This window comes from Sturnus vulgaris, chromosome 30 (assembly GCF_052056855.1).
Source record: "Sturnus vulgaris isolate bStuVul1 chromosome 30, bStuVul1.hap1, whole genome shotgun sequence".
In the NCBI taxonomy this organism is placed as follows: Eukaryota; Metazoa; Chordata; class Aves; order Passeriformes; family Sturnidae; genus Sturnus; species Sturnus vulgaris.
Genome location: NC_142272.1, coordinates 1,829,519 through 1,851,155, shown reverse-complemented (window position 1 = coordinate 1,851,155; position 21,637 = coordinate 1,829,519). Strand labels below are relative to the sequence as shown.

The window sequence follows — 21,637 nt, the reverse complement described above, 5'->3', positions numbered from 1 at the left end:
CAGCCAGGAGGAAAAGGAGGGGGCTCAAAAACCCCACTCTGGTTTTGGGGATCCCTTTACTGGTCCCAGCCTCAGTGCTTCCAGTTTATCCAGAAGCAGCAGCTGCCACCAGACAGGGTCACTGGGCTGGCCCAGATGTGGCTGTCAGCCCCTGGGGACACCAGACAGGGTCACTGGGCTGGCCCAGATGTGGCTGTCACCCCCTGGGGACACCAGACAGGGTCACTGGGCTGGCCCAGATGTGGCTGTCAGCCCCCAGGGACACCAGACAGGGTCACTGGGCTGGCCCAGATGTGGCTGTCAGCCCCTGGGGACACCAGACAGGGTCACTGGGCTGGCCCAGATGTGGCTGTCAGCCCCCAGGGACACCAGACAAGGCAGTCCCCAAGCTGTCCTCCCCAGGGACACTCACCCCCTTGTAGATGTCCACCTCCAGGGTCTCGTTGTTGTTGGGGAAGAGCGAGGAGTGGGGGCTGCTGGAGTTGGCACAGACCTGGTTCTGTAAGGGCACGGAAGGGTGGGAATAAGGGAATGGGCTGGGAATGGGATGGAAAACCCTCTGGGATCCTTGGGCCACCCCTGACTGTCCCCAAGTGCCACATCCACACAGCTGTGAAACCCCCCCAAGGCATGGGGACTCCACCCCTGCCCTGAGCAGCTTTTCCATGAAAAGAATTTTCCCTAAAATCAAACCTAAACCTCCTCTGGACACATTTTTGTTTCGTGCTGTCACCTGGAAGCAGAGCCTGACCCTCACCTGGCTGTGCCCTCCTGCTGGGCAGGTGTGGGGAGCCTCAGAGACCCCTCTGAGCCCCCCCAGACCCCTCAGCCTCTCCTGATGCTCCCCCAGCTCTGGACACGCCCCAGCCCCTCAAGAGCCTCAAAATTCACCCCAGGATTCCGGGTGTGACCTCGATCCAGGGGGGTGGGCACTGCCCTCATCCCTCCTGCAGCTCCCAGCCCGTCCCAGTCCATCCCAGTCCATCCCAGTCCATCCCAGGGCCACTCACCACGTCTGCATTGGTCTTGTTGAAGAAAGCCTCGGCAAAGACGGTCACCACGAAGATGTTGATGATGAAGGAGACGAAGAGGGCGATGCACGACTCGATAAAGAAATATTTATTGGCCTCTCGCACCTCCCGCTTGTCTGCACGGTTCACCTGCCGCGACTGGGACACGGGGACGGGACGGGGGGACGGGGACACGAGTGGGGGGGACACGAGTGGGGGTAACAGGATGGATGGGACAGGGACACGAGGGGGGGGACAGGGACGCTGTTAAATTACACGTTACATTCTTGGCTTTTCACAAATATTCAAATGAATGCTACGTGTATAATGTTGGAAAACTTTGCTGTATGAATACAGTTTCTTTTAGTTCTGCTATTAACAAAAAATTAGAAATAACAGTGTGATAAATGTATTTTTCTTGGATTATAACGTGGTGATGTAAAAAGCTTTTGTTCATAGAACTAACTCAGAGAATGGTATAAAGATAATAGGAAAAGTCTTCATATTTTTGGATTATCCTATCTGGATGAAGACAGGGGTGATGAACACCAGAACTCCAGAAAAGGAATTTATTGATCTCTGTTATCAGGGAGTGTGCCAACAAGAAGGAGCCACAAGGAAAAAATTTAAAAATAAAAAAATGTTGATTTACAGGTGAGAGGGGTGATTTTGAATAATGCATGAAGGTCTATGAATATGCAAGAGATCAATGCATTTAAAGAAGTGTTTTCTGAGTTAAGGTGTGCTCTTATAACCTTTTGCTTTATTGTCTCTCATTGGCTTTTATTAAACTTTTTAAGATTTACCAGGAAAGTGAACCTCATCTTTCATAGACAGGATGGGGGACAGGGACAGCAGTGGGGGGACATTTTTGTTACTAAATATTGTTCATTTGTATACTGAAAACTGCTTTGCCTATTAAATAAAGTTGGTTTTTTTCTACTTCTCTCAAAAAAAAAAAAAAAAATTCCCTAAACCAAATTAACAAAACCTGCTTAAATCTGGTTCCTAAAAAAAACCCATTCAAAAATTTTCTCCCAAATTTACCCTAAACCAAAACATTCTCCTTTATTCTATTAACTCTGTTCCAGGCAGCCTCTCAAGGCATCAACACCCCTGTACCAATGTATCTAAACACTCTAAACCATAATCTGCATCAAGTGCACCAGCCAAAACATATTTAGTTGTTTTTCCACATATTTAAGTGTTTTTCTACATTTTTTTAGCTTAAACCATTGTTTACAACAAAAACACTAAATAAGACATTTTAAAACATTTTTCTACAGCCTAGCAAACTTTCTAAAACTCTTCAAAGCTACTAAAACATAAATTCTACTAAATTTAAAAAAACCTAACTAAAAAACAAAATACCAAAATTAAGAAACTCAAATGTTAACAATAATACTCTAAACTGCAACCAATCACCTCACCTACAAAAACTCGTGCAAAACACAAAATAAACTAAACCAAAATAAAACAAAAATACAAACAAAATAAAATCACCAATCAAAAAATGCCATCACATAAACAGTAGTTTGAAAATTAAGTAAAATTAAAAGTAAGCAATAAATCAACTTCTATATAATCACATTGATTTACTCTCCAAAAGTCCTTTGCTCCCACATGTAAAACTTACTGTATGATGTCAATGGCTAGCTAATCATTTGAGTTAGCAGTTACATTTAAACTTTGGGGCTTGTTTTGCAGTGGAAATTTTTTTTAGCTTTGGTAAAAACCATTTTTTTTTCGTCTGCTTATGCTTTTTTGTTTGGTAGAAAACGTGCCTTATTTGAAGAAGATTTATCTTTTTGTTTGAAGGCCACTTAGTCTTTGGACTTCAGTGATAAAACTTTTTCAAACTTAACTAAACTTCTGTTCTTTCAGCTGTTTCAGCAACAGCTGGCCTTAAAATCATCTTTTACACGTCAAAACTTGCTTTGATTCTTACAGAAATTTTTGCACAACTACAATTTTTTTATTAAATTTTCCTCCTTCCCAACATCCACAAGAGCCCAGGGCTGCCCTCCTGGCACTCACCTTGACCAGGGCAGAGTGCAGGTACATGTTGTGGGGCATGATGACAGCGCCCACGATGCCCACAGCCTGCTCCAGCTGGGGGGTGCCACAGCCCTGGCAGTAGGGGATGAACAATCCCTGCAGCAGCTTCTCCTGGTTGGGCTTCACCGTCACATACTGGGCACAGGGACAGGGAAAACAGCGAGTTTTGGGCTGCCCCAGACAGAAATCACAACACAGACCCCAAGCTCCTCCATTTGAAGTGCCCATGCCTGTGTTTGGTGCTGTGTGAGGGGGAGCACAGCACTGGATTTGGAATTGTTAAGGTTGGAAGGCTCTGGGATCGTTGGGTTCAGCACTGACCCTGTCCCCAAATTCCCCAGGGATTGGGATTTTTGTAGCAGTGTGACAGCCCTGCCCAGGGTGAATTCTCCCCAATACCAAACCCAAACTGCCCCAGGAGGACATTTCCTCTCATGCTGTCACCTGAGAGCAGAGCCCAGCCCCACCTGGCCGTGTCCCCTCCTGCCAGGGAGCTGTGGACACCAAGAAGGTCCCTCCTGAGCCTCTTTTTCTCCAGGCTGAGCCCCCCCCCAGGTCCCCCCTGGTGCTCCAGCCCCATCCCCAGCCCCATTCCTGGCTCTGGACACTCTCCAGCCCCTCGGTGTCCCCTGCAGGGGATACCTCATATCCAAAGGTCACGGCCATGATGGTGATGAGGAGCCCAAAAAACGCCTCCAGCTTCCTCAAGCCTGCAAGGAGGAAAAAATCCCAATGTCAGCGAGGTGAGAAATGCTGGATCCCAAATTCAGCCCCCAAAACCCCAGAGCAGAAATTACCATATTTATCCAGGAAGAGGAAAACGAAGGTGTCAGCAATGGTGATGAGCACTCCCCCCCAGAGCGGGATCCTGGGGGCAAGAGCAGGGTCAGTGCCCACCCAGAGCCCCAAATCTCTTTGGTTTAGGGCTTTTTTGGGGTGGAGCTGGATGTTTGGGGGTTCCTCACAACCTGAGCAGGACAAGGGACCACAGGGCTGTGTCCTGGCTCAGGAACACTTGAATCCATGGGACACCCCATGCCTGCCTGTTATGGGTCCAATCCCTGCCTCACCAGCCCAATCCCTGCCTTCCCAGGAGTCCTTTATGGAATGGGGAGTTTGACAAGACGCTGCACCCCAATTTTGTGACCCTCAGAGTTAAAAATCCCCAGCCCCCGTGGGTGTCCCACAGTGAAAATGCAACCCTGGAGGCTGAGCTGGCGACCAGAGCTCAGCCAGTCGGGGTGAGTCACATCCCGAGTGCTGATTCAGGGGAATGTACAGGAAATCAAGGAGTTTTTGGGGTTTGCCTCCCTCCCCCCCAGAGCCCCACACAAAGCCCAGCTCACTTCCCCACGGAGAGCAGGTTGATGGCAATGGCAGAGCCGATGACCTCCTGCATGTCAGAGCCGATGATGGCCAGCTCCACCATGAGCCACAGGATGATCCGAGGGACCTGGGGGGGACACGAACACCCCGGGCCATAAAAACAGGGAAAACGCCTTCTGCCATGGGGCTGTGGTGATCCCACACCCAGGAATGGGATCAGCACCCTGCCCTGCTGTGGGAAGCACCCAGGGATGCTCTGGAGTGAAATCCCAGCTCCTGTGGCAATCCTGGCGAGGATCTGGGTCACTTGTGTCACCCCAGCTCCTGCCCTGGATACAGGAGCCAGGTGGGAGAGAGAAATGTGGGATGGGCAGGTGTGGATAAACTGGGAATGAGCGTGGGGAGATGCTCCAGGTCACAGCAGTGACAGGAGCTGGATGGGGAACAGCCAAGTGCTCAGGGATGGGACAACCCCAAATGTCCCCACAGCCCTTCCCAAATGTCCCCATAGCCCTCCCCAAATGTCCCCAGAGTCCTTCCCAAATGTCCCCACAGCCCTTCCTACACGTCCCCACAGCCCTTCCCATTGCACAGGAATGGGACAATCCCAAATGTCCCCACAGCCCCTTCCAAATGTCCCCACAGCCCTCCCCATTACACAGGGATGAGACAACCCCAAATGTCCCCAGAGCCCCTGTCCAGCCTCACTCATGCTCAGCAGATCTCCCTTACACAAACCCAAGGAATTCCCAAGCAGGGCATGGAACACCCAGGAAATGCTTTTGACCCAAAGGCTGTTTCTCTGCTCATAATTCCTCGGGATTATTTTATCCCTCTATTATTTTTATCCCTGTGCTGGGATGCAGCTGAAATCCCAGATTTTCTTCCTGACTGGTAAATGGCAACATCCCCCTGCTCCCTCCTGGTGTTTCCCAAGCCAGGACAGCACCCCATGAGCACCCCATGAGCAGCCAGGCCCTGACGAGTCCCCGTGGGGCCACCAGGGACACTGAGGGGTCACCAATCTTCTGCCCCTCACCCCTCATCTTCCTCAACCCCACAGGACTGTCCCCAGCGCCCCTTGGCACCCCTGAGCACCTGGGGGAGTGTCACCCACCCACCCCAGTCCCCCGAGAGTGTCACCCACCCACCCCAACCCCCCCGAGCACCTGGGGAAGTGTCATCCACCCACTCCAACCCACCTGACAGTGTCACCCACCCACCCCAGCCCCCCTGGGAGTGTCACCCATCCACCCCAGCCCACCCGGAGAGTGTCACCCACCCACTCCAACCCACCTGACAGTGTCACCCACCCTCCCCAGTCCCCCTGGGAGTGTCACCCACCTCTCCCAACCCACCTGACAGTGTCACCCACCCTCCCCAGCCCCCCTGGGAGTGTCACCCACCTTCTGGTACTGGCGGTTGCAGACCTCAGCCAGGTGCAGCCCGGTGACCACCCCCAGCCGTGCTGCCAGCCGCTGCAGCAGCAGCCCGATGATGGTGGCCAGCAGCAGCACCCACAGCAGCTGAGGGACAGGGGGACACCAGTGGGTGGGGGGGCACAGGGAGCCCCAGCTCCCCCCAGACCCCACAGCTCTGGGCAGCACAGGCTGTTGAACACCCACATTATTGATGGTTTTGCTGCTCAGAGCTGGCGTGGGATGGATCCAAAGGGACACAGAGCCAGGATCCGAGATTTTCCTGCTCCCCTCCTCTCTGGGGTGTTCCAGTCCCCCCTGGGATGTTGTTGATGCCCCCGTGGGTCCCTGCACCCACCTTGAAGCCTGCCACAGCCCCAGACTGCAGGTCAGACTCGATGTTGCCGGGGTCCAGGTAGGCGATGCTCATCAGGAACCCCGGCCCCGTGAACGCCCACAGCTTGCGGAAGCTGAAGCAGGAATGCTGCAGGAAGGGACAGAAACGGGGACAACCGGGGTCAATTCCCTCCCTGAGCACAGACACGGCCTCAGCCACAGCCCTAACCCCACCCCAAACTCTGCAGGGCTGTAAAACCAAATTATTCCCGAATCTCATCCGAAAAATCCTGCCTGTTCCCTGATCCCACCCCAAACTCTGGATGTCTGAGGGGTTCAGGGTTTGGGACAGCCAAGGTCGTGCTCATGGAAGCCCAGGGGGAAGCAGAGCCCTCCATTGCTGGCAGTTGGAGCTGGGGGCTCCAGCCAAGGGCAAGAGGCACCAGTGACCTGGGGGGGATGAGGGGACAGTGACAGTGTCACAGTGTCACGAGGCCAGCCAGAGCCCCTGCTCCCTGATAAGGGAACAAAGAGCCCAGGTCCCTCCCTGAGGTATGACAAGGCCTTTCCCTGCTCTTTGGCTGCTCCAAGCAGGAGCCAAATCCCATGGGATCAATCATTAACACAGGCTCACATCCCCCAGCCCACGGCAGAGCCCTCCCCCAGTCACCCCTCCCAGCCCCTGAGACCCCCCCACCACTTCTCTCCCAAATCTCCATCTCCAGTCCAGCCTGGAAGGGGAACTGGTGCCCGTGGGAATGACTCAGGTGGGTCTGAGGCAGATTTTTCCAGCGGGGTTTTCCCACTCACCGTCTCATCCTCGGGGATTGGGATCTTGCTGTCAAAGTAGGTGGTGAAGGGCTCCCCATCATCAGCATCAGGGGGCTGCAGGGGGCTCCTGCTGCTGGAGATGGTGCTGACCACCCCCCCGAGACCCCCAGACTCTCCTGAGCCATCCTCTGCAGGGAGAGAGGGAACAGGAGGAGTGAGAATTCCTGGAAAGGCAAGAAATCCTGACAGGCTGCTGAGCCCCACAGGCACAACACAACAAGCCAGTTGATGCTAATTAAGCGATAAAGATGTAATTAAATTAAAATATCCCACACTGCTGCACCCCTTGGAGCCTGCTGCCTTCCCAGAATCTCCTCTCCCCACCCAGAGCCAGGGATTTATTTATCCCAATTAATTTTTAAAAACCCCATCCTGGGGGCTGATGTGGAGCGATGGCAGCACCAGCGTCCCCAAAATGATTCTCACGGGGCTGGATGAGATCCCAGGGAAATCTGGGATTGCTCCTGCACCATGATCCCACACTGTCCTGGCTGGATCCCAGGGAAATCCAACATCTGGGGACAGGCAGCACACAGCTGGGGACAGCACCAGCTCCCCCAGGAGAGCCAGCACTGAGACAACTCCAGGAGTTTCAAACGTGAGTGGGGTCACCCCAGCACATTCCCACATCCCCACCCTCCTTCCAACACCTCCAGCAAAATCTCCATCCCATACCCTCTCCCAATCCCACACAATCCCATCCTCACTCACTCCCAATCTCACACAATTCCACACTCACTTCCAGTCCCACACAATCCCACACAACCCCTTTTTCTCTCCCAATCCCACACAACCCCACACTCACTCCCAGTACCCATACAATCCCACACAACCCCACACTCACTCCTGCTCTCCCCACGGGGCATTTCCCTCCCCGGAGCACTCGGAGCTCTCTGAGCTCACAGGGCTGGCTCAGGGCAGCTCTTTGCCCAAGTTCCTATTGCATCATCGAAGGCTCCTCCTTTTCCCGGCCTCCCAGAACCCTGCCAGGGCCTCGTTTACATAACCCGGATTTGGGATTTGGGGCTGTCCAGGTGTGCAGAGATCCCTGCTCAGGAGATTTCTCCCAGGACATTCCTGGGCCAGGCTGGTTTGGCTGGTTCAGCCAGGCTCAGTGACCCCAGGGTGCAGCAAACCTCCTGCAGGGCTCAACTTGGCACCCCAGGGCTCTTCCCAGCACCCCAAACAGGGAATTAAGGAGAGGATGAAGGTGGTGAGGGCAGCCCCCCTCTCCTGACCCAGTCTCACCATAGGATCCTTTTCTGTCCATGTCTGAGCCCTTCCCCTGCTCTGGGAGCTGCTTCACACTGGACACATTGGCTGTGGAAAAGGGAAAAATCCCGTCAGGATGGAAAATCAGAGTGGGGGTAGAGACAGATTCACTCCCCAGACTCTTTTTCAGCTCTGAGAAACCTCACAGTGATGGATTCACATCCTGAGCTCTGAGGGTCTCAGCACAGAGGGAATTTAGGCTGGGATCTGCTGAGACAGAGCCCTGCTCTGCCCAGGGAGGCACCGACGTGGCAGGAGTGACCACAGGAGCCGATTGTGAAACTCCAGCCAGGGAAACGAGCGGGGAATTCCCTCGATGGGGAAACCACATCCCACCCCCCCCTTCCCAGCACCTCCAGCACTCCCAAATCCTCCCAGTGCCCCTAAACCCCTCCAGCACCCCCCAGGCAGTGGGAAGTGGGTTTAGGGCAGGTTTAACTCCTTCATCACAGTCGGGGTTTGAATTCAACCCACGCAGGAATGAGCCAGGATCTGGAATGGGGCTGGGGAGGGAACCGGGGATAAACGGGAATTCTCTGGGCTCCAGAAACTCAAACCCCTCCCAAGGACAAGCCAACACCCCTCAGAGATGACTTCTGGCCTGTAAAGCTCCTAATCCTCTGTCAAATTCCATCAGATTTGAAGGGGAGATTTCCATAAAACAAGGGAATATTGGTTCAGTGAGGGTGTAAGAGGAAATCATCAGCCAGGGATTCAGTTTAAGTGAACTCCAGCTCTGACCTCTCACACATAATTTTCCTTCTTTTCTATGCACCAAACCTCACAGCTTCCATTAAAATAAAAACACCACTAAAGTTTAGCCAAAAGCCAAATTTCCCCAAAGGGGATGCAGGAGGAATGACCTTACCCCAGCAGCGAGTCCCAGCAGAGCTTCACTCCAGGGTGAAGCGAGCAGGGTGATTTTGGGGGGAATGTTCGTTGTGGAACCAGCTCAGTATCTGAGCCCAGGCTGGGTGGGGGGCACCCAGGGCCCCTTATCTGCCCCAGCAGCTGCTGGGCTGGGGGCTGGACCCACACCCGGCTCAGGGAGGGTGTCCCTAAATCACCCACCCACAGGAGACCCTGTGAGCACACATAAGGCACGTGGGCAGCCTTTTCCATGAGGAATTCTCCCTAAAATCCAACCCAAACCTCCCCAGGAAAACTTTTTGTCTCATCTTGTCACCTGGGAGCAGAGCCTGACCCTCACCTGGCTGCCCCCTCCTGTCAGGGAGTTGTGGACACCAAGGAGGTCCCTCCTGAGCCCCCTCAGCCTCTCCTGGTGCTCCAGCCCCTTCCCCAGCCCCATTCCCAGCTCCAGCCCCTCCCTGGCCTGCACTGGGGACCAAAACTGACCCCAGCATCCAGGCTGGGCCCTCAGCCGTGCCAGGACAGTGGCACGGGCACTGCCCTGTCCCAGTGGCCACGCCATGGCTCACACAAGCCACGCGCCTGTGGCCTCCTTGCCCACCTGAGCTCATGCCCACCCCCCCAGCTCCTTTCCTGCTGCTCTGGCCCCGGCCTGGAGCATTCCATGGGGCCATGGTGAGCCAAGGGCAGCACCTGGCACTTGGCCTGGTCAATCCTCACCCCCTCAATCCCACAGATCCAGCCCCAGGCTCTTCCCCACCCAGCAGCTTCCCTGACACCGGGTGTGGGCTCAGCAGGCCCAAACCCCCAGGGCCGAGCCTGGCATCACCCCGGGCCCCTTCCCAGGGCAGCATTCCCTGCTTACCCCGGGCACAGCAGCCCCTTCCCAGGACAGCATTTCCTGATCACCCCGGGCCCCTTCCCAGGACAACATTCCCTGCTCACCCCGGGCACAGCAGCCCCTTCCCAAGGCAGCATTTCCTGGAACAGAACCAGCCCCGAGCAGGACACCACGAGGTCACTGCCGGACACGGGTGTGCTGTCCCCACGTGTGCAGCCAACAATGAACAATGGGGTTTTTGTTCCACCCCCACCAAACCCCGCTGTCCCACGGGTCCTTCCAACAGCCCTGGGCTCATCCTGCTCCTGCTCCTCCCCGAAGGACACGGGAGCAGCCTGGCCCCGTGCTGGGAGCGGTTCCTGCCATTGAGGTCCTGCCTTTGATGTGGGGCTTTGGGCTGGGCTGGCTCCTGTGGGGCAGACAGGATCCTGAGGGATCCTTCTGGGCTGGTTTTGGGGCTGACATCTCGTTCTGCTCCACTCACAGACACCCTGCAGGCTGGCGACCTGCGGGATCCACCCCTGTGTGATCCCTCCCTCCCTCCAGGATCATCCCAGTGGGATCCATTCCTGCTGGATCAATCCCTGTGGGATTCCTCCCGGTAGGATCCATTCCTTTGGGATTACCCCTGTAGGATCCATCTATGCAGGATCCACCCCTGTGAAATCTCTCCCTATGGGATCCATCCCTCCTTGCTCTGCCCCATTCCTGCCAAGGACACAGAGGACAAAGGCAGGGCTGGCCTCGGCTCCTGTCACACCAGGACAGGTGTGCCCACCCTGAGCAGGTCAGACCGGGCCGGTCCCTGCCCATCCCTCATCCCATCCCACACTCTGGATTGGGAATGCCCTGCGTTCAGGAGGGCACAGGGAGCCGAGCCTGCCCTGCTCCCCAGGTGTGCTGTCCGAGACACATGGAAGATGACCTGGTTACTTCCACACCCCGAAACAACCAGCACAGGGCAGGGAGGAGCAGCTCTCCTCCCAGCCTGCTGCAGATCCCAGATTTTGGAGCTGGCCTCATTACCCCATTGTTCCCAGCGTGGGACGGGGCGGCTGCACACCCGAGACTCCCCGGAATGAATCAAACCCAACCCACAGAACCCAGAGCCGTTATCCCATGGCTGCCTGCTCACCGCTCTCCCACCCCTCCTGCGCTGCTCTCACAGCCCCGGCACCGGGACCGGAGCCCGCTCTGAGCCCCGGCACCGCCGCCACGTGTGGACCTTGACCGGGGCCAGCCGGGAGCGCGGAGCCCTGCCAGGCCACAGCGACATTCCCGGAGCCACTCCAGGGCCTCTGGGGACTCATCCTCACCCCCGGGATCCGCCAGGGAGGAAGAGGAGGCGAGAGCGGGGACAGAGGGACAAGGGCACCTGTGCGGGGACAGGGGGACACCGTGGGCACCTGTGCGGGGACCTGAGCACCTGTGAGGGGACACCGGGACAGGGGCACCTGTTCGGGGGACACGGGGACACACACGGGCACCTGTGCGAGGATCTCCTCCCGGGCAGGACGAGCTCCGAGGGGCCCCACACAGAGCCCCAGCCCGAGGGGCGAGGCTGCGGGACCCCCAAACCCCGCGGGAGGGCAGAGGGTCAGACTCGGTGCCACCACCCCCCCGGTGGGCGGCTGGGACGTCCCCGGACACCCCAAGGTCACCGGGGGACCCCGAGCCCCAGCGGGGGGGTGCGGGCATTACCGGGGGGGCGAGCAGCGGCTCCACGCCCCCCACCCACCCCAGGGGTCCCGCAGCACATCCAGGGCACCCCCACAGCAGGAGCCCCCCCGAAACACCCGGGCACCCCCAGGGTTGGATCCCCCCGCAGCACAGCCGGGAACACCCCGGGACAGCGCGGAGGGTCCGGTTCGGTTCGGTCCCGGTGTATCCCCCCCGCCACCATCGCTCACCGGCCCCGGCCGCCCCCGGCCCCGCCGCCGCCGCCGCCGCATGCCCGGCCCGAGCCGCTCCCGGCGCACCGAGCGCGTCACGGGGCGGGCCGGGGGCGGCACCGGGCACAGCTCCGGGAGCCCAGCAGGGGACCCGACCCCGCTGTGCGGCTGCGAGGGGTCCGCAAGGCACCCCCGGGTGGGGCCCGAGCCCAAATGTGGATCTTGAGGTTGGGGACACAACCCCGGGGGGGGGCTGAGCTCCAGCGTGGCCCCAGGACGGCAGATGGGACCCCAAGTCCCAGTTTGGGACCCCAAGTCCCAGTTTGGGGTCACAGTCCCTCAGTGCAGGGGACACGGACCCCAGTGCAGACCCCAGCAGGGGGGGGTGAGCCCCAGTGAGGCTCAGGAGGGTCCCCGGACCCCCGTGGTGGGTGGGGGCACACCCAAGGGAAGGGCTGGAGCTGTGCCAGGTGGGTTTAGGATGGGTATCAGGGGAAGGTTCTTCCCTCAGAGGGTGCTGGGCACTGCCCAGGCTCCGCAGGGAACGGGCACAGCCCTGAGAGCTCCAGGAATGTTTGGACAGCGCTGCCAGGGGTGCAAAGGGTGGGATTTTGGGGTGTCTGTGCAGGGCCAGGAGCTGGGCTGGATTATCCTCGTAGGTCCCTTCCAGCTCAGGAGATTCCGTGACTCTGATCCTTCCTCGCCCTGCTCCCACTCCAAGCTTTTCCCCACAGCATCTCATTCCACCCCAAAATACAGATCCACTGGGAGTCCTGGAACTCTGCTGGGACCTTGCCTGCTCTGGCTCCAGTTTTCATGCCCAAACCCCCAATTTCTCCCCGAGCTTCCTGGCAGGCACTATGTTTGGTTTGTTACTGGTTTTTCCGGAGAGAAACGCTGCTCCCTCACTGAATTCCTCCTCTGTGCATTCCCTTGAGATAATTTTTTCAACCACTCCCTTCCTGAGGGCCAAACCTAGGGATTTAACTGGGAATGGGATGCAGCACTGGCCAGGAGCAGCCTGGTGTTGCTAAATGAGGAGAAATCCAGGAGGTGGGAGACTCCACCACTCCTCCCCACCTGAACCCGGGTGTGACTGACCCCACAAGCAGCCTGGAGCTGGGAAACTGCCCAAATTCCCCAAATCCCAGGTGTTTTGGGCTGGGGGCAATGCCAGCTCCCAGGGGTGGTCGGGTACTCACTCAGCTCGCAGGCAGGGACGCGTTTGGTGGGCATGGCTCCTGCAGCACTCTCTGCTCCCGGCGCAGTGTCCCACTCGCTCCCGAGGGTGACCCCTCCCTATTTAAGGGCTGTCCCCTCCCTCCGCCCAGAGCAGAGTTCCAGAGGAACCTCAGAGGTTGCGGCATCTCCCAATCGTTAATTAACTCCCAATTAAAGCTCTTTGATGCTGCCCCACGGGCCGCGGCTGGTGGAGCTCCGGCGGCTCCGCTGATCCGCGGGCCGGACTCTGCTCGGGCAGCCCCGGTACGTGCGGCGGGGACCGTCCCGGGCTATCGCCCCGGCTTTATCGCGATAACCCCTCGGCAGCGGCTGCCGATAAATAAAGAGCTGAGTGAGCAGCACCTGCACACAGGTGAGCAGGGCACGGCACTGCGTGACCCGTGCCACGTCCCGGGGGGCTGCAAGGTGGGCAAAGCATTCCCGGGGCTCCCCGGGACTGGCTGGGATCTGGGAATGGCACCTGGTTCCGGGAATGGCTGAGGAGCGGCAGGTGCTCCCCACGGGCAGGTAGTTCCCGAAAATCCTTGGACTGTGTTTGTTCCGGCACCTGGAATGAGGAAAACAAACACGGCCCACGTGGGGCCTCGGGGCTGCGAGCACAACCGGTTGGGCCGCCCGGGGAAGGGAAGGCGGGACAGACGGAGGGGCCTGCCCGGTGCCCCGGGACGTTTGGGGGCCGGGACGTTTGGGGGCCCGCATGCCCGGGGACAGTGAGGGGGCAGTGGCAGCTCCCGCACGGCCTCCTGAGGGCTGGGAAAGGGTTAAACCCCAGTGAAGCGGGAGGAGGGTCCCGGTCACTGACGGCCCCAGCGCAGAACCGCCGGGACCGAGCCGGGCCGAACGCGCGGCCGGACCCGGTTGGGCCTCGGGAGGCCGGTCTCGCCGGGGGGAACGGAAAGCGGGGGGCTCGGGCCGGACCCGGAGCCCCCAGCATGGGCACTTCCGGCGCGGCAGCCAATCAGCGCTCACAGCCTCACGTGATCGCCGCCCTGTGACCCGCCAAGATGGCGCTGTCCAGGGCCGCAGCCCGAGGGGGGCTCTGGCGTCTCGGCCCTGTCGCCCTGAGCCCCCCTCGGGGGCGGATGCAGCCACAACTCGTTCTGGGCGTGCCCAGGTGAGTGGGGGCCCCTGCAGGGCAGCCATGTCCCTTGGCACCGGCCCCTCTCAGGGAGAGCCACTCCCGACGCAGGCCTGGCCCCCCCAAACACCGAGCGTAGCCCCAGCCCCTCCCAATACCAACGGCAGCCCTCGCTAAATACGGACCACACCGTGATCCCTCACCAAATACCCCTCCCCTTGTCCCCCTCGTCCTCTCCGGTTACCGCCCGTGTCCCCCTCACCGTTCCCCAGCCCTTGGTGCCCCCCGTTATTGCGCAACCTTTCCATTACCACGGTGCTGTTCCCTGCTCCGGTGCCACGCCTTTCCGCCCTCCCCATTTCCCTTCCCGCGCCCCGCAGTGCCCGGCACGGGAATTCTGGAATGAGCCGAGGCTCCTCAATCCCTCCAGACCCCGATTCCCAGCCCTAGCCCGGGGTGGTCCCAGCTCCCGTACTTCACTCTCCGGGGTCGTTGGGAGCCTCAAACGCGGCCATGGCTGACGTGGGGGTGGGGGCGCAGGTCCCAGGTGTGTTCCCAGCTGCGCAGGTCCCAGGTGCGCTCTCTCTCCTCCCGCGCCACCTCCCGCGCCCTCGTGGCCGCCGTGGCCTCTGCAGCCCGGCGGGTCAACGCCAGGTACGAGCAGTACCTGGAGAGGAGCTTCCCCAGGTTCTACGTGCTCTACAGCACCTTCAAAACTGGTGAGTCCCGAGTGGGAGGTCCTAAAAAGTGGCTGCTGAAACAGGGGGTAAAAAAGTGGGTCTGAGAGAGGGTGGGGTGTTCCAAAAAGGGATATCCCAAGAGGTGGATCCTGAAAAGGGGGTGGTGATGGGGGAGTCCAAACATTTGGGTCCCAAACTGGAGATCCCAGCAGGTGGCTCTTGGAAGGACACATGTTGGAATGGGGGCAGTGGCTGCCCTACCTGTCCCTGCTTAGAGGGGATCAGCACCTGAGGGAGCTCTGTCCCTGCAGGAATCCAGGCACTCTTCCTGGAGGCAAAGGAGATCAGGAAGATCAAATCCAAGATGTCCCAGCAGCAGCTGAGCACACAGCAGCTCCCGTACCGGGAGATGGAGCGGCTGCGCCAGGTGAGCCCTGGGCTGCGCCAGGGAGGGGCTGGAAATCCTCTATGGGTGTTCCCTGCCTGAAAACAGGGACTGGGAGCTGCAGCCTGCACGGGGACTGGGGATTTTGGGGAGTTTTGGGTGTCAGGTGCTCCTATACCAGGAGATGGAGCAGCTGTGCCAGGTGAGCCCCGTGCTGCGCCAGGGAGGGGCTGGAAATCCTGGAAATCCTCTGTGGGTGTTCCTTGCCTAAAAACAGGGATTGGGAGCTGCAGCCAGCACGGGGCTGGGGGATTTTGGGGAGTTTTGGGTGCCAGGTGCTGACTGTGTTCCCTCCTGCTGGAGGCAGTTCCGCAGGGATGTGCTCAAGGCCATTCCCATCGGGATCATCGCCATCCCCCCCTTCGCCAACTTCCTGGTCATTGTCCTGATGTGAGTACCGGGCTGTCCCCATCCTTGGGGTGCCTGATTCCCAAATTGTGGGGTTTCTAGAGGCAGGAATCTCTCACTGTAAGGACAAACTGAGTCTTGAGGAGCTGAGGGCTGGATTGGCAATCCCAGCACTGGCGTCCCACCCAGAGAAATGGTAGAATCAATTAAAATAATTTAGTAAAATAAATAATAATGTTTTTACTTAATAGAATAATCAAATAATATTAATAAAATATTGATACACAATATTAATAATAAAATCAAAACTCCTGGGATTTTGCAGTTCTGCTGTCCCACCCTCTCACTCAGGTAATGTCCTTACCTGTGATCTCAGCTCAGAGGGGATGTGAGGAATGCAGATCTGCTGGAGGACAGGTCCCCCCTGATCTGTCTGGATCTGTGAGATGGAGGGGATGAGGCTGAGGGGGTGAGGATTGACCAGGCCAAGTGCCAGGTGCTGCCCTTGGCTCACCATGGCCCCATGGAATGCTCCAGGCCGGGGCCAGAGCAGCAGGAAAGGAGCTGGGGGGGTGGGCATGAGCTCAGGTGGGCAAGGAGGCCACAGGCACGTGGCTTGTGTGAGCCACGGCGTGGCCACTGGGACAGGGCAGTGCCCATGCCACTGTCCTGGCACGGCTGAGGGCCCAGCCTGGATGCTGGGGTCAGTTTTGGTCCCCAGTGCAGGCCAGGGAGGGGCTGGAGCTGGGAATGGGGCTGGGGAAGGGGCTGGAGCACCAGGAGAGGCTGAGGGGGCTCAGGAGGGACCTCCTTGGTGTCCACAACTCCCTGACAGGAGGGGGCAGCCAGGTGAGGGTCAGGCTCTGCTCCCAAGGAACAGGACCAGAGGAAAGAGCCTGGAGGGGAGGTTTGGGTTGGATTTTAGGGAGAATTCCTCATGGGAAAGGTAGTCCTGTCTTGGCACAGCTGCCAGGGCAGGGGAGGGTCCCCATGCCTGGGGGGATTTCACAGCTGTGTGGATGTGGCACTTGGGGACATGGTCAGTGTGGCCTTGGCAGTGCTGGTGACCTCAGCCTTTTCCTACCTTAACAATTCCATGATTCTTTGGGAATGAACACCCTCAGCTCCTGGGTTAAACCGTGCTGCCCCAGCTTCCCTCGGGCTCATCCCACAGCCTGGAAGCCCCTGCCCTGCCATGAATCCCCTGCCCTGCCTTTCCCCAGGTATTTCTTCCCCCGGCAGCTCCTGATCCGTTACTTCTGGACGCCCAAGCAGCAGCAGGAGTTCCTGGACGCCTACGGCCGCGCGCGCAGGGACGTGTACCCGGACGTGCTGCGGGGCCTGGCACGGGCAGCGGGGTCCCTGCCTGAGCCCCAGCCCCGAGAGCTCCTGCAGCAGCTCTGTGCCCAGGTGTGTGCCCCCAGCAGCCCCCCTCAGCTCTGTGCCCAGGTGTGTGCCCCCACTGTCCTCCCCCAGCTCTGTGCCCAGGTGTGTGCCCCCAGCAGCCCCCCTCAGCTCTGTGCCCAGCTCTGTGCCCAGGTGTGTGCCCCCAGCAGCCCCCCTCAGCTCTGTGCCCAGGTGTGTGCCCCCACCATCCTCCTTCAGCTCTGTGCCCAGGTGTGTGCCCCCACTGTCCTCCCCCAGCTTTGTGCCCAGGTGTGTGCCCCCACTGTCCTCCCCCAGCTCTGTGCCCAGGTGTGTGCCCCCACCATCCTCCCTCAGCTCTGTGCCCAGGTGTGTGCCCCCAGCAACCCCCCCTCAGCTCTGTGGCCAGGTGTGTGCCCCCACTATCTTCCCTCACCTCTGTGTCCAGGTGTGTGCCCCCACCACCCTCCCTCGGTTCTGTGCCCAGCTCTGTGCCCCCACCATCACCCCTGGGGGCTGGGGGAGGTGCTGTCCCCTCCCAGAGGTGTCACCTGTGCTCTCGGGGCTCTTTCAGGTACAGGGGGGTGCCCAGCCCCACCTGGCCCAGCTCCTGGCTGTGAGGAGTTTGTTCTCTGGCTCTGTGCTGGCACTCAACAGGCTCCGGGTGGATCACGTGGTGAGTTCAGCTCAGCCCAGGTGTGACACACTCAGGTGTGGCCCAAACCCAGACCAGGTGCAGGTGAAAACCAGCAGGGATGCCCTGGGCTCATCCCCACGCTGTGGCAGCAGCTCAGGGGGCTCAGGTGAGACCTCACCTGCACTGCTGCCTCCAGCTCTGGGGCTCCCCAACATTAGAAGGGTGTGGAGCTGCTGGGAATGAATCCAGAGGAGGATCTGGGAAAGGAATTCCTCCCTGTGACGTGGGAAGGCAGTGGGAGGGATTTCCCCATCCCTGGAAGTGTTCAAGGCCAGGTTGGATGGGGCTTGGAGCCACGTGGGCAGGTGGAAGTGCCTGAGAGAGTCCCAGCCCTGTTCTAGGAGGGGTTGGACGTGTCACAGGTGCCCTGCTTTGTGGGGAAGGACAGGGCTTTGACAGGAAGGTCTCACAGGTGTGTGTGTAACAGAAAGAGCTTTGAATGTAGAATCTGAAGAAGGAATAGAAATGATGGCAAGTTTTGATAGAGAATTAAAGAATTGCTGAGCCAGTCTTGCTGGATAACTAAGAAGCCAAAGGGTAAAGTAAGGTACAAGGGGTTTTTATGACTCAGAGCAAAGGATAAATTCACCTCAAACAGAAGATATTTTTACCAAGCAAAAAAATTTTCACAAACAAGAAAGCCAGTGTTGCAAGTAAAGATCTCAAAATTTTTCATTGCAAGAAAACTGAAAAAACAATTCTAGCTTAAACTGTAACATGCTAACTTTCTGTGATTGGAAAATAGTGACATAAATATGGTAATGTTAGTAGTCATGATAGGCTGTAGGTAACAGTAAAGGTATTGGTTGGTTGTCATGTTTTAAGATGCTCTGCAATGAAAAGTCTATAATGCATTGTAACCAGAACTAGAGTTGGCTTCAGACAAACCCAGAGCTGAGGCTGACAGGCTGTGAGCTGGGCTCTGTCACCCACAACCCCTGAACTGCTGCATTTGGATACAATAAACAGCATTTTAAATAATAAATTGTCTTGGTTTGAAAGACAGGTGTCTGCTAAGAAAGGCAGGAGCCTCTTTTTTTTAAAACGGAGAATGTAAACCCCCTCCCTCCAAATTATAATTTTGAAATTAAGGGGCTCTCAGGCAAAGATATGGGAATAGGAATAACAGTTCTTTACTAGGAAAATTAAAATAGCAATCCAGTATTGCAGAGAACAAACCCAGAGCAGGGTCAGAGGGAGAATCCAAGGTGCCCCCGTCAGTCAGGCAGGGTTGGTGCAGTCCCATTCCATGGTGGCTGCATCCTCCTGCAGTGACAGATGTGGTTCTGCTGGAGCAGGGCTCCTGCACAAGGTGCAGTTTTCCCAGTGATGATGTGGAAGGCTCTGGTTTTTCTCTGGGATCCAGTGGGAAAAGGCTGCTCTGATGTTCCAAATCTCAGTTTTGATCTGGGTAGGAAATTCTTGGCTCCTCCCCTGGCTGGAGCATCTCCCAACGGGATGATGGAATTTGATCAGCCCTGCCCTGGGACTGCATGGCCATGAACAGGAGAGATCTCCTGGAGGGAGGATGGGCTGTGGGGAAGATAAAGAACACTGCAACACCTGATTTTAACACCTGGCCCATCAACAGCAGATATTCCCCACAGAGATCAGGATCACTGCCCCAGCTGGTTTGACAGACGGTGACAGAATTCTCACTTTTGGTCACATCCTGTATTGCAACCTAAGACATAAATAAATTGCTGTATCATCTGGATACAATAAACATTTTAAGGAGTCCCTCCTTTGAGCTCCCTCCCTCCTTGTCCTCCACAGAGGGCCCTGAGCCAGGTGCTGTTCCTCACCCCGTACCTGCCGGCCTTCCTGCTGCGGCACCGCCTGCGGAGCCACGTCCTGGAGATCCAGCACCTGGACCGTGCCCTGCTGCACCTGGGGCTGGGGCAGCTCTCTGAGGAGGAGCTCAGAGCGGTGAGGACACCTCAGCACACCTGGCCTGGCCATGTGGCACCTCAGGTGTCACCAGCATGGCCTTGGGGCACGAGCTTGTTCTGCCTTGGGGAAGTGTTTTGCAGTCTGGGGTCACACCTGGGATGGGGAACAGTTCCTCACTTCCCTTCCCCTCCTGGAGGGGGATGCTGGTGTGATGCTGGAGTCGTGTGTGCCCATCCCTGACTGTGTCTGTGTGTCTGTCTGTCTGTGTGTCTGTGGCTCCCCAGGCCTGTTACCTGCGTGGGCTCAACTCCACTCACCTGAGCCAGGCCAAGTGCAGAGCGTGGCTGGAGCAGTGGCTCAGGCTCTCCTGTGAGCTCCAAGGTACAAAACCCTTCTCTGGGCACAGGGAGTGTCACTCCTGGGGAATTTTGGGGTGACTTTGTCCCCATCCAGGCTCACCCCCCCCCACACCTGTGCCCAGGTGTCCATCCTGCAGCCCCCTGCTTGCAGCCCCGAGGAAAGGAAGACAGGAGTGGGGTGGAAATGTGGGACCAGGAGCTCCCCTCACACTCTTCCCAGTGTTCCCAGTCTGTCAAATTCCTATCCTAGTGCTGCCCAGTCCCCCCAGAACCCCCCCTGTGCCCAGTACAGGACTCCCAGTCTACCCAGTGCCCACTCCAGCTCTCAGTGCCCCCCAGTGCCACTCCTATCCCATCCCAGTATCCCCAGTGCCACTCCCACCCCACCCCAGTTCTCCCAGTGCCTGTCCCAGTCTCTCACCCTGCTCCTGTGCTCTTTGCAGCTTCTGAAGCCTCGCTGCTGGCCCACAGCATGGTCCTGCTGTCCCTCAACTACAGCCAGCCCCCAGAGTGACACCCGTGTCCCTGCTGGAGCCCTGGTGGATCGGGGGGTGGCAGCTGCGTGTCCCTCACCTCAGCCTCGTGCCCAACCTGGTGATTCCCAGCCTGGTGCTGCCAAAATCCCAGCTGAGCTGAGCTGAGCTGAGCTGAGCTGGCTGTTCTTTGCTTGGGAGCCCGCAGAGTGCTCGGGGTGAGGCTGAGCACAGCCGGGAGAGGTGGTTTCATTGTTGCAGTAATTAACTGCATCTTGTTAATTACGGGAGAGAGTGAGCAGCTCCCTGCCCTGGGGATGTTCCTGTGGGATCTGCTGGATGCTTCCCATGGGGTTTGTGACTCCTTGCTGGAGGTTTTTCCTTTGTTTTCTCTGCTGAACAGTCTTAAATGTCACACCCTGCCCTCAGGGGTTGAGGAGCAGCCTCGAGTTCCCCCCAGATCCCTGCGGGGTTTGGGGGAGCGGGGGGGGGGCTGGGCTGGGCTGGGGGTGCCATTGCTCACTCCAGGGGTGGGAAGGGTCGAGTGGGGGGTCCCAGCACTGCACCCCCAAAATTCAGCCTCGTTGGGAGTTTTTTTTTTTTTTTAGACTTTTCCCACTTCAGAGACTTTTGGGGTTAAACCTCCCCCCTGCCCTAACCTGCACAAGGAATTCCTGCTGGCAAAGTGAATTTACTCCAAACTTGAGTGGTTTGTTAAAGCCCAAAGGAATTGGTGGCTCCAGTGTCCCCACAAGGGGACACAGGGCATGGGGACACCTGGAAAGTTTCCCTTTTGAAGCCTATTTGGGGTATAGAGGAGTAGGAGCCACCGCCTTCCTCAGCACTTCCTGCTGGGTTTTGTGGATTTCAGAATTTCAGAGCCCCCCTTGAGGAATTTGTCCCTTTTCAGCCACAACTCACATCTAATTTAACCATTTGGGGTTTTTTTTTTTTTGCACTGTCATGTTCCCCTTAAATACAGCATTATTATTAAGGAAAAAGAGGGAAAAAATAGTATTGAGGAGAAGCTTTGGATTCACAAAATTTGGGAAAATAAAAATGAAAAAATCCAGTGGGAGCTTGGAGGAATTTATGGGGACATCTGGATTTTGGGGAGCAGGAGGACTCAAGCACCAGGATCAACCAGGATCTGGTGTTAATGTGGGTTAAGTCCAATAAAAGTTATATTAAAATGCAAAGATA

General features: G+C 57.5%; 2 protein-coding genes across 8 annotated transcripts in view; one reads left to right on the top strand and one right to left on the bottom strand.

The window, feature by feature from the left end:
- The window catches only part of SLC11A2 (solute carrier family 11 member 2), a 23,937-nt gene extending 9,441 nt beyond the window's left edge, over nucleotides 1–14,496 (bottom strand). For 2 of the 7 annotated variants that reach the window (XR_015808791.1, XM_088180677.1), the window contains exons 1-11: nucleotides 13,057–13,178; nucleotides 8,228–8,299; nucleotides 6,959–7,107; nucleotides 6,171–6,296; nucleotides 5,801–5,920; nucleotides 4,415–4,521; nucleotides 3,866–3,936; nucleotides 3,711–3,778; nucleotides 3,048–3,203; nucleotides 1,011–1,169; nucleotides 413–499 (exon numbers count right to left, since the gene is read on the bottom strand). Coding sequence is in view for 6 of the 7 variants with exons in the window: in XM_088180677.1 (XP_088036803.1) it covers nucleotides 413–499; nucleotides 1,011–1,169; nucleotides 3,048–3,203; nucleotides 3,711–3,778; nucleotides 3,866–3,936; nucleotides 4,415–4,521; nucleotides 5,801–5,920; nucleotides 6,171–6,296; nucleotides 6,959–7,107; nucleotides 8,228–8,299; nucleotides 13,057–13,090 (1,149 nt within the window). In the remaining variant the exon portion in view is untranslated. Of the gene's footprint in view, nucleotides 1–412; nucleotides 500–1,010; nucleotides 1,170–3,047; nucleotides 3,204–3,710; nucleotides 3,779–3,865; nucleotides 3,937–4,414; nucleotides 4,522–5,800; nucleotides 5,921–6,170; nucleotides 6,297–6,958; nucleotides 7,108–7,823; nucleotides 7,902–8,227; nucleotides 8,300–9,119; nucleotides 9,542–11,872; nucleotides 11,955–13,056; nucleotides 13,179–13,556; nucleotides 13,596–14,474 lie in introns of those variants that run through there. The other 5 variants (XM_088180680.1, XM_088180681.1, XM_088180682.1 and 2 more) reach the window with 5 other exon arrangements.
- Nucleotides 14,060–21,637, top strand: LETMD1 (LETM1 domain containing 1). The gene is made up of 9 exons (XM_014891817.2): nucleotides 14,060–14,210; nucleotides 14,715–14,893; nucleotides 15,166–15,281; nucleotides 15,607–15,689; nucleotides 16,871–17,057; nucleotides 17,587–17,688; nucleotides 19,486–19,638; nucleotides 19,887–19,983; nucleotides 20,405–21,637. The coding sequence occupies exons 1-9, from the start codon at nucleotides 14,101–14,103 to the stop codon at nucleotides 20,473–20,475; spliced, it is 1,098 nt and encodes a 365-aa protein (XP_014747303.2). The 5' UTR covers nucleotides 14,060–14,100; the 3' UTR covers nucleotides 20,476–21,637.